Source organism: Zonotrichia leucophrys, chromosome 17, assembly GCF_028769735.1.
Source record: "Zonotrichia leucophrys gambelii isolate GWCS_2022_RI chromosome 17, RI_Zleu_2.0, whole genome shotgun sequence".
NCBI lineage: Eukaryota > Metazoa > Chordata > Aves > Passeriformes > Passerellidae > Zonotrichia > Zonotrichia leucophrys.
The window spans coordinates 9,796,857-9,808,471 of record NC_088186.1 but is presented as its reverse complement, the minus strand read 5'-3'; the positions used below and the strand labels follow the sequence as shown (position 1 = coordinate 9,808,471).

General features: G+C 56.9%; 1 protein-coding gene across 1 annotated transcript; it reads left to right on the top strand.

Moving 5' to 3' along the window:
- Positions 1-2,827: 2,827 nt before the first annotated feature.
- On the top strand, positions 2,828-11,279 carry TOR4A (torsin family 4 member A). Its single transcript, XM_064727993.1, has 2 exons — positions 2,828-2,992; positions 7,984-11,279. The coding sequence occupies exon 2, from the start codon at positions 8,023-8,025 to the stop codon at positions 10,147-10,149; it is 2,127 nt and encodes a 708-aa protein (XP_064584063.1). The 5' UTR covers positions 2,828-2,992; positions 7,984-8,022; the 3' UTR covers positions 10,150-11,279.
- The last annotated feature ends 336 nt before the right edge of the window (positions 11,280-11,615 follow it).

Below are 11,615 nucleotides of genomic sequence, written 5' to 3'. Positions count from 1 at the left end.
GGGCTGTGGCACCTCTCGGCCCCATCCTGGCCCCGCCGCCGCTTCCTCCCCGCGGGGCCCGGCCAGGAGGGGGGCCAAAGGCCTCGGAAACCCGCAGGGACACCGGGGACAGGGCTGGGGCCCCCAGGGGGACAGGGCAGGGGGCCCCAAGGTCCTGAGGGACAGGGCAGGGGGCCCCAGGGGACAGGGGGACAGGGCTGGTGGCTCCAAGGCCTCGGAAACCCGCAGGGACACCAGGGACAGGGCTGGGGGGCCCAAATCCCTGGGGGACAGGGCAGGGGGCCCAAATCCCTGGGGGACAGGGCTGGGGGGCCCAAATCCCTGGGGGACAGGGCAGGGGGCCCCAGGACCTGGGGGACAGGGCAGGGGGCTCCAGGGGACAGGGCTGGGGGGCCCAAGGTCCTGAGGGACAGGGCAGGGGGCCCCAGGGGACAGGGCAGGGGGACCCAAGGCCTGGGCGATTGAGCAGGGGGCCCCAAATCTCTGGAGGACAGGGCTGGTGGCTCCAAGGCTTAGGGGGACAGGGCTGGTGACCCTAAATCCCTGGAGGACAGGGCAGATGGCCTCAAGGACCTGGAGGACAGGGAAGGTGGCCCCAAGGTCCTGGGGGACAGGGCAGGGGGCCCCAAATCCCTGGGGGACAGGGCTGATGGCCTCAAGGCCCTGGGGGAGAGGGCTGGTGGCCCCAAATTGCTCCCACATGGCCCCCCATGCACTGCCCCTCACTGCACTGCCCTGATGCCCCCTGTGCCCCCCAAGGCACAGCTCCCCCAGGTATACACCCCACACACCCCTCACCTGCAGCTCCCACCCCATGGCAGTGCCCTCCATGAAAAACCCCATGAAAAACACCCCCCCAACCCCCCCGCCCCCATTACCTCTGTACCTGCATGTCCCCCCAGTGTGTCCCTTCCCCACAGGACACAGCAGCTCATCTCCTCCAATTTGGGGTGCTGGAGTTCCCCAAAGCCCCGTGGGGAGAGGGGACACAGCCCACACCAGGGCCAGGAGCAGCTCAAGGGGATGTTTGGGCTGGGAACATAAGCAGGTTTTCCATCATCCTGTCCTCCTTGTCCCCACATGGGACAGACACCTCCTGGTGCCATTGATGCTCCTGCTGTCCCCAGGTGCTCCCCAGCATTTTTTGGCAGCCACTTCAGACCCAACCTGTGATTTTGGAGTTGGCAGCAACACCAGGACAGTGTCCCCAGCCCTGCATCACCTTGTCCACTGTGTGGTCACTCCATGGCTGCAGTGGCCCCTCCAGATCCTCATCCCCACGTGCCACCCAGCCCCACCAGCACCACGGGGTCCCAGGGAGGTCAGTGCCACATCCCCACTGTCACCAGGATCTTGTCACCCTCTGTCACCAGCGCAGGAGGGGTTTAGAACTCCCCTTTCCAGGGCAGGCTGTGCATCTTCCACCCTCCCTGGGTTTCCTGCTGTGTTCTGGGGGGTTTTCTGTCCTCCCCATTACCCCCAGCAGCCCATGGAGTGCTGAAATGGCTCAAGCTCCTTCCCAGTTAGAGCAGAACAGTTTTTGTTGGGCTGTTGATGTTCACTACCAGCCCTGGAGGGGGTGGCAGCTCCTTGCTTCTCTAATGTTGAATCTTTCAGAGCTTTGGGGAGCACTGTGCTTTGGGGGTTTTTAATGGTCACCAATCACTCTGCCTGGGGGAAGCTTTTCCTTCTCAAAAACCTGAATTAGCTAGAACATCTTCCTTCATGACTGCTCCCAAACCACCTGCCAAGCCCCTCTTAATGGGATTTCTGCTTCAGGTCAGCCCTGCCTGGCTTCCTGACCCCAAGGGCAGCTCCCAGGTGCCGAGTGTCAGCTCCAGCTGGGCCCCTGTGCCTTCCTGCCACAGAAATCCCCACATTTGCAAGGATTTGTTAGGCAAATCCTGCTGGCCACAGCAGAGGTACATGCAGCTGCCTGGCATGGAGCTGGGAAGACTTGCCCAGAGAATCTCCTTCCCTGAAGTGGGGGGAATAGGGAGCATCACAGCCAGGGTGGGATCTGCACTGTGATGCACCAAAACCCCTCAGGTTTGGGGGATTTTCCCCTTATTTTTGGTCCTGTGCAGTTTGGCTTGCAGGGTGCAGGTTCCATCAAAAAACAGGTGCTTGAAATACCAGCAAGAGCTCACTTAGGGCTTCTCTGGCTTTACCAAACGGGCTTGATTTTGGGGGAAAAAGCCTTGGCCAGGTTGTGCGAGTGCAGGTGAGAGCTGGGATGTGCCAGGGTGTTCATTCACCAGGATTGAAGAAAGGGGAATGAGGTGAGGAGGAGCCCAGTGATGAACTTTTGCACTGCTGGGTGAGGAAAGAGGAAAACCCTGCTGCTTCCTGCTCTGGAGGCACGAAGTGGTTTTCCCCGGGGAGTTTTTGTGCCCACAGCAGACCCTGGTCCCACGGCTGTTCCCATGTCCCCGAGCTGCTTGGGGCCAAGGGCTGTGGCAGGGCCGGGGCAGCAGAGCCAGGACCTGCCCAGGGTCCAACCAGCCACTCTGGACTTGCTGCTTTTCCAGACTCGTTATTTTTTATGCACTCACTCCTTCCCCGTAGTCTGACTCCCGCTTTGTGCTGTCGGCCAGGGTGAGCACCCAAGCACCGCGTCATCCCCAGTTAACCGGGCTGGCAGCGTCACCGCAGTGACCTTTGGGGTGAGGGTTCCTGATGGTGACTCAGTGCAGACAGAGCCGGGGGTGGGGATGCTGTGCCGGGCTCGGGGCTGTCCGGGCGGTGAGCTCAGCCCGCTGCCCGTGCTCGCTCGCACGGTGCCGCCGTGACGGGGAGGGCCTGCCCGGGAGGGGGACACGGAACCGGCCGGCAGCGGCCATCCCATGGCAGGCGAGAAGGAAGTGCCGCCCAGGGCCACTCCTCCTCACCATTTCCTCTCCGGGCTGGTTTCTGTACGGATGAGAGCGGCCACACAGCAGCTGCCGGCCCGTCCGAGGCCGGAGGGGAGAGCCCGTGACCGACACCGCGGGTAACTGCGCTGCCATCGCTCCCTGTCCTGCCCCCAGCCCTCAGGGGCCACCGAGGCACCCCAGGGCTCCTTCCAGCTCCATCCCTGCCACCGCTTTCTGCTCGTCCCCAGTCGCTGCTTTCCACCAAAAGCCGCCTCGGTTTTCCAGGGATGGTTTGGGATGCTCCAGGCTCCTCTTCTGCGCTTGCTGTCCTTCCCTTCGCACTTGGCTTCGGGGCCTGGCAATACCTGGGGCTGGGCTGGTGGGTTTGGTGGCGCACAGGCTGTCTGGGGGGAGCTGCTGGCTGGCACCGCTGGCACCGCTGGCACCCTGTGCCTTGCTCGGGAGGGTGGCCGTGACTCGAACCGCCCTGCTTGGCTTGTTCGCAGCCGGGGCCGCTGCGGTTCGGGATGCCGGGGCCGTGCTGGCCTCTGCCGACATTCCGGGTTCCTCCTCCCAGACTCTGACCCCTCTATCTGCAGCCGCCACAGCCAGGGGCTGCTTTGTGCCACCTTTCCCACGGAGATGCTCCCTTTGGGATCGAGGGTTTGGCTCCAGCTGGGGATGGGAGATAGCAATCTTTAGAATTTCCCGGCCGTTCTCTTTCCCCAGCAGCTTTGCTGGGATATCAATCTGTAGAATTTCCCGGCCGTTCTCTTTCCCCAGCAGCTTTGCTGGGATATCGATCTTTAGAATTTCCCGGCCGGTCCCTTTCCCCAGCACCTTTGCTCATCCCCAGAGGCTGAGTTTGGTGCAGCCTGTCCAGCCGGGGGTGCTTTAACCCTGACCGCGGTTCCCCGCTGGCCTCTGCTGCCCCCAGGGCTGTGCCGGGGCTGTCCCCATCGTGCTCCCCTCTCCCAGGCTGCCTCCAGCTGCCCACACAGGCTCCTCTGTTGTGGAAACGCTGTTGTGGTGCTTGCTGCAGTGCAAACACTGCAAGAGCTACAGCAGGAAAGCTGGAGGCTTCCCAGGAGTGCTTCCAAGTGCAAGTTTTCCTGCGGTGTCCAGGCTCGGGACAGAGATCAGCAGTGTTTATATGAGCACTGGGATGCTGCAGTCTGAATTCCTGCCTTCTCTTTCCTGTTGTTTTCACCAGATATGAAATTAAGCTGTCAAATTGCACCATTGCTGGCTGGCACAGCCTCCTGCCCAGCCCTGACCTGACCCTGAATGTGCTCTTAGAAACTTCCAGTGCTGTGAAAATACCAGCAGGTATTAGGGACTGAGTCATGGCATTAACAGGGTTATTATATTCATGACTGGACAGATTCCTTGCTCAGGATGGGGTTTTGTCCTTCCACCCTGCCTTGCTCAGCTTGTCTGGAGGGTTGGGCATCCCACACTGGTGGGATGGATGTGCTGGTGGGCTTGTGGGAAGAGGATCTTGAACACTTCCCAGCTGATGAGCATTTCTCACCATTCCCCACAGGGCTTGGGGCGCTCCCCATGGGCATGGCAGTGGGAGAGCAGGCTCTGGGCTGTGAGCAGCCACATCACTCCGTGTTTCAGCTGCAGCATCACCTGGCAGTGTCCATGGGGAGTGCTTGGGGTGTCCTGTGTTTCCCTGCCATGCCTTGAAGGGACCCACAGAAAAAGAGAAAATGTTAAGCAGGTCCTGTTATGACAGGACAAGAGGTTTTAAACTAGAAGAGAGTGGCTTTAGATGAGAGATAAGGAAGTTTCTGAGAATGAGGGTGGTGAGGCCCTGGCAGGGGTGCCCAGGGTGGCTGCCCATGGGGCTTGGAGCAGCCTGGGCTGGTGGGAGGTGTCCCTGCCCGTGGCAGGGGTTTGGAATGAGATGGGCTTTGAAGGTTCCATCCAGCCATAACTATTCCATGATTCTGTGATCCTTCTGTTCTCTAAAACTTCTCCTGTAAATTTCCATAGCCTCTGCCCTGGCGTTTAACCAACTCCCTCTTCACCTGCAAGGGCTTGGGGCTGAGAAATGTCACCCTGTGCTTGTGGAGATGTTTGTCAGGGCCTGGAGGGTTTTCTGATCCCTGGCTGAGCTCTTGGTGTCCCTGATCCCTTGAGCCCAGGCTGGTCTGAGCTGCAGGGGCTGCTCCCAGTGGCTTTGGGGACAGCTGTCCCTTTGGGGACAGGCACTGTGTGAGCAAGGTGATGCAGGATGGAGAGGAGCAAGGCTGTCACTGCAGGGGGGACAGGGCAGGGGGCCCCAAGTGCCATCCTTTGGGTGGCATGGCAGTGATGGTGGCACCCAGCCCTTCTTCCTGGTGCTGCCTCCTTGCCAGATCCTGTCTGGCTGGTTTGGCTTTGCACACCAAAGCCTGCACAGGGTCAGGAACTGGGTCAGCAATTAGCACTCGGGGTTAATTGCTGCCAGCACTGGCAGCTCCAGGATGATGGCTGAGCTCACTGGCTGCCCTCACTCGGTCCTGAAATCAGCTTGTGCAGGGATGGGAGCGAAACTTTGCATTTCAGAGCAGCCAGGACGGGTGTGGGGTTTAGCAAGGGGGCAGAGGGGGCATTTCCAGGGCCCGTGGCTCCCCCACAGCCCCCGGGTGCCCTCGGGCTCGAGGTGACGGAGCCACTTTGCGCAGGGGAAGTAAAACGTGGTCCAGAGCGTGACTTTGTGCAGGTTGGTGCTTCCTGCTGAGCTGCAGGGAGTTAATAACAAACTTCCCTGCTCCCTGCTCCCTCCAGAGTCCGGTGCCTTTGGCAAGACCCGGTGTTGATGTTTTAAGGATGGCTGATGAAAGTGGCATTTCCTCACAAGGCTCCGTGCTCGGGGCTGGCAGTGCCACAGTGTTGGGGAGGATGAAACAGGAAAGCCTTAAAATATGAGTGTCTGGCAAAAGATTTTGAGAATATAGAAACTATAAGTGAGATTGAAATGAAAGCAAGCTTTGAGATCCCTCAGTTACTGAACAACTGGAAAACAATGGTGTGGCCAGCTGAAGGTGATCCCCTTTTGATGGAACAACACCCTCTGCTTGCAGACAGGCCCAAGGGTCAGAGCAGACCCTACAGCTTGACAGAAGGGGCCCAAAGAGGAGATTTACGGTTTAAAATGTAACACAGTATGGTAATGTAATGATTCTTATAGGCTGTATGTAAATGCTGTAGGATTTGTATCTTGTACTAGATTGGTTAGTGAGAATCAGAATATTCAACAGAGAAGAAGATTTATGGTATTGTAACGGGAACCTCACTCTCTTACCCTTTTATGCTCTTATCCTCTCATCCTCTCTATCATCCTCTGTACCACTCTCTTTACTAATCTTTGGGGCCTGCTCCCAGCAGGGCCCCCACCCAGGCCCTTTGCAATGAACCCCAAGTTCCAAGCCCTGGCTGCAGAGAACTCTTGTCTCTGTCTGTCCTGACTGTCCTACCCCTGACACTCCCACACAGCAGCAGCAAAGTGTCCCTTGTGTCAGCACTGTGCAGCCCAGAGGTGCCAGAAAAGTGCCCTCCCACCATGGCACAGCTTCTGCCACCTTCAGCCTGGTGCCAGGCAGGGCCAGGGCAGCACATGGGGCTGCATCCAGCCCTGCAGAGCTGTGCTCTCCCAGGGGTTCCCTGCTGGCTCTTGTGCCTCTTGTCACATCCCTCTGGCCTCTCCTTCTTGTTTGCCAGCTGAGGTTTGTCCATTCAGGTGGTTATCCCAGGATAACCATCCCTGAGCTCTCCTGGGCAGCTCCAGGGTCTCATGTGGCCGCCCCTGGGTCCCTCCTTCATGCCCAGGGGTGTGTGTGGGCACAGAGGGCATGGAGGGACCCTGGGGGTGGCAGGGCTGGGCTCCTTCTCCTTCTCCTTCTCCTTCTCCTTCTCCTTCTCCTTCTCCTTCTCCTTCTCCTTCTCCTTCTCCTTCTCCTTCTCCTTCTCCTTCTCCTTCTCCTTCTCCTTCTCCTTCTCCTTCTCCTTCTCCTCTCCTTCTCCTTCTCCTCCTTCTCCTCCTCCTCCTCCTCCTTCTCCTTCTCCTTCTCCTTCTCCTTCTCCTTCTCCTTCTCCTTTCTCTCTCCTCTCCCCACAGCCAGGTGCTGCTGGCAGCTCAGGCACTGTGCAGCCCCTCTGAGCCCTCCCATCAGGGCAGCTCTCATCTCAGCTCCCTGCCAGGCACTTCCATCAGCACAGCCAGGAAAATCCTCCCTGGGAGGTGCCCCCACAGCCACGATGGCAACCACAGCAAGTGACTCCCCCAGCCCTGGAGGTGTCTGTGGGTGGACAGTGCCCTCCCTCGGGGTGTGTACGTGCCTGGCTGCATGTGCTGGCACAGAGCTGGGGCTTTGTGTCTTCCTTGAATTTAGCAGGTGTAGGGAAAGCTGTGGGCAGCTGTGGTTCAGAGCCTGGGTCAGTCTGTCCTGCCTCCTTCTCAAAGCAGAACCTTTGGCTTTGTCCCCAGCCAGCCCTGACCTTCCCTTCTGCATCTGAGGCAGGATTGGGTTTGTGTTTTAACATCAATTTGCATTAATTGACACTGAGGAACCCCTGAGGGAGCTGGGGGTGCTCAGCCTGGAGAAAAGGAGACTCAGGGCTGCCCCCATCACTGCACAGCTCCTGAAAGGGGCCTGTGCTCAGCTGGGGCTGGGCTCTGTCTGCAGCAGCACTGACACAGCCAGAGCACACAGCCTCAAGGGAAATACAGGCTGGATATCAGGAAAAAGTTTTTAATGGAAAGATTGATAAAGTTCTGGAATGGCTGCCCAGGGAGGTGGTGGAGTCCCCATCCCTGGGTGTGTTTAACAAAGCCTGGATGTGGCACTGGGTGTCAGGGTTGAGTTGAGGGGTTGGGGCTGGCTTGGACTCGATGATCCTGAAGGTCTCTTCCAACCCAGTGATTCTGTGATTCTGTGAATTCCATCTGTAGTTTTGCACAACTGTCCCATCTTCCAGAAAGTCAGCTTAGGTCTGAAAGTCTCTTCCACTTTGCCATTGCTGATTGCTGCAGGTTTCTACCCATTAGAAAGGGGGATATCTGTCTAATTCCAATGTTTTTGGTCCCTTCCTGATATTAGGACAGTTGATTTTACAGAATTCCTTTTCTTTATAGAAAGAAGATGATGTGATTGGGCTGTAAGAACCAGAAGAGATGGAGGAAGAGCTGCCCTGCTCTGAGGTGGATGAAAAAAGTGTCCTGAGGGATCTGGGGGTGGAGATGCCCTGCATGGAGAGCAATCCCACAGGAGACACATCTGGAGCAGAGGAGGATGCAGGAGAGGTGCCCTGTGCTGAGAGCAGCACAAAAGAGGAGTCTGCAACTGACCCAGGAATTGTCTTCACTGAGGGCAGCGTGGAAGGAGAGACACAGGGCAGTGGCAGTGACAGGGAAGGGGACATTGCTGGCAATGACAGGGAAGGGGACATTCCTGGCAGTGCCAGTGACAGGGAAGGGGACATTCCTGGCAGTGCCAGTGCCAGTGACGAAGAGATTCCTGGAAGTGGCAGTAACAGGGAAGAGAAGATTCCTGGCAGTGGCAGTAACAGGGAAGGGGACATTCCTGGCAGTGGCAGGGAAGGGGAGATTGCTGGCAGTGGCAGTGACAGGGAAGGGGACATTCCTGGCAGTGGCAGGGAAGGGGACATTGCTGGCAGTGGCAGGGAAGGGGAGATTGCTGGCAGTGGCAGGGAAGGGGACATTGCTGGCAGTGGCAGTGACAGGGAAGGGGAGATTGCTGGCAGTGGCAGTGACAGGGAAGGGGACATTGCTGGCAGTGGCAGGGAAGGGGAGATTGCTGGCAGTGGCAGTGCCAGTGACGAGGAGATTCCTGGAAGTGGCAGTAACAGGGAAGGGGACATTGCTGGCAGTGGCAGTGACAGGGAAGGGGGCATTGCCGTCACCGACAGCGATGGGGAAGGGGACATTGCCGTCACTGATAGTGACAGGGAAGGGGAAATGCCCTGTGATGCAAAAGAAGAGGCCTCTTGCTCTGAGAGTGACGCAGAGGAAGTGCCAGACGCTGTGATCCCTGCTGCTCCCAAGAAAATCACTTCCATTTCCTCTCCCCTGCGCGCCTTCGTCCGCCTGCGCCGGCGCTACCAGGGCCTGAAGAAAAGCCGGCTGCACTTGGAGCTGCCTCGGGAAAAGTCTGCAGAGTTTGTCCACACCAGGCTGCTCCAGAGGCAGCTGTCCCTGAGCAGAACTTCCCTGTACAACCCTTCCATGGCCTTCTTTAATCAGTCTGGCTTTGAGAGCTCCCAGTACTTCACCTTTGACACGTCTGTGGAACATTACTCGGTGAAAAAGTGCAGGCGGAAAAAGAGCCGGAGGAAATCCAGGATGGTTCTCTACCCAGATAAAACCAAAAAATACCTCCCAGCAGAGGAGAAGAGCAAGGCAAAGCGCTGCCTCCTCTTGCTCATTGCCATTATGTTCTTCCAGATTCTCAATGCAATAGAGAACCTGGATGATAACCTCCAAAAATACGACCTGGACGGTTTGGAGAAAACCATGCACCGGGAAGTGTTTGGGCAGAAGGTCGCTGTGGAAAGTATTGTGGAATTACTGAAGGACTATCTGGCCACCCATGTCCACAACAAGCCTCTGGTGATCTCTCTGAACGGCCCCACGGGGGTTGGCAAGAGCCACGTTGGCTGGGTGCTGGCCAAGCACTTCCGCTCGGTCATGGACAATGACTTTGTGCTGCAGTACTTTGTGATGCACCACTGCCCCAGCGGGGTGGCTCCCCTCACCTGTGCAATAGATCTGTCCAAGAAGATTGCTGACATGGTTACCAGAGCTGAAATAGAGGAAAAGACCCCGCTGTTTATTCTGGATGAGGTGGAGCTCATGTCCCCCGTCCTGCTGGACACTCTCAGCCGATTCTTTGAACCCAATCAAACCAACGAGTTCCTCAATGCCATCTACATTTTAATCAGCAACCTGGGAGGTGATGAAATCACAAAGTTCATTACCCAGAATGCATCCACTGAGCTCCTGCACCAGCAAAGGGGAGCTGAAGAGCTGCTGAGCATCATCCAGCCAGTGCTGGCCAGGGTGCACCCTCTGTGGAAGGCTGCAGACATCATCCCCTTCATCCTCCTGGAGAAGGCTCACGTCATAAACTGCTTCCTGGAGCAGATGAGGAGGGAGGGGCTCTATCCCGACCAGAAACACATTGAAAATTTGGCAAATCAGCTCAGTTACTACACTACAGGGGACAAGCAGTACTCCAGCATGGGCTGCAAGCAGGTTGTGGCCAAAGTCAACCTCCTGTAGGGATTTAGTGCAGAGACCAAGCCCTGCTCTGCAGAGTTCTGTGCCCATGAGGGGTGTGTCCCACCAGGCTGGGCTCAAGGTGTCCTTTCTCAGCCCTGGTCCACGGGCAGCCTGGACAAGCTGGTCCCTGTTCTCCTCCAGAGCCTTCACTTTTTCCTGATGTTCTGTGGAAAAGGAAGGGCAAAGAAGCTGGAGCCACCTCCCAGTCAGTGCAAGACTCTTTGTTCCTCATCCTCATTTGGGATTCTTGTCATTAAGGAGTTTTGAGGTGGCATCAAAAGCTGCAGGACATAAATAGGGTGGAACAATCCCTGGGTCACTGCCCCTGCAGAATTTGTCACCTCATGTGTCTCAGTCTCTCCAGGCTCACAGCTCCTTGCTTCCCTTGCTCCTGGCTGGGGTGTGCAGGGCAGGGGCAGGGCTGGAGCCCTGGCCTGGGACAGTTTGTGGCTCCTGCCCCCAGATGTGCAGGCTGCCCTCCCCAGCTCCTACGTGACCACATCCTCAGAACACTTCTTGGACCTGTTCCTGAGCTGTTGCTCTTCTGAGCTCATCCCTGAGCTCACCTTTGGCACCTGCAGTGAGATTTCTGCCCTGCAGGTGTGTTGGGGCTCGCCTCAAAGGCTGCTCATCTGTGCCAGATGGTGCAGAAATAACTCTGGATTGTTTCAGGTCTGCTGGTGACACCTCATCCTCAGAGCTCTTCTGCTTTTTGCCTCTGGGGACACTGTGGGCAGGCATTGTCTAGAAAGCCCAAAGCAGCAATGGATGGATATTGAGCAACACACACTGGAAAAGACAGTTTGGGCTGATGGAGTGGGGATCAGGGCTTGTTCCCAGTCCTGAGAGGCCAAGAAGAGGCTTTGCCATTGAGCCCCAGGTGAGATGTGGCCTGGGAGCAGCTTGGGAAGAGCACACAGCCATGTTTTGAGCAAAACTGAGCAGGTATTTATGGCATTGTTTTCTCAGGTTGTGGTTTTGTACAAGATTTCTACAGCTTGCTGTGAATTCCCAGACAAGAACCCCTGTGGATGTTTGCACTGGGGTTTTGATTCACCTCTCTGTAATTGTTGGTCTCCAAAGACTCTGTCACATACTCCAGCTTCCAGAGCTATTGTCAGGAATAAACCCAAACTATCCTGAATAAAAGAATTGAAAATACATTTCTTTCATTTGACTGAAATTTGGATTTCCTCCAAAATTTCCCTTCTGGAGCCATGTACCCCTGGCAAACCCAATCCCAACCCCACACAGTGCAGCAGTGCCAAAGCTGGGAGCTGCATCCAAGCCACCTCCTAAATCCATGTGTCCTCAAAAACCAACGTGTGGGAGCTGGGTTCCACAGCTCAGAGAGCTTAACTTAAGCAATGAGCTGAGCTTGCTGCTGAGACATTTGGGATGCTTTTATCCTGGATGAGAAACAGCTCAGGGACCAGGATTCCCCTTCTCCTCCAGCTGGGAGAGGG

Coding starts and splice junctions, on each gene's coding strand:
- TOR4A (XM_064727993.1), top strand. CDS start 8,023: ATGGAGGAAGAGCTGCCCTGCTCTGAGGTGGATGAAAAAAGTGTCCTG.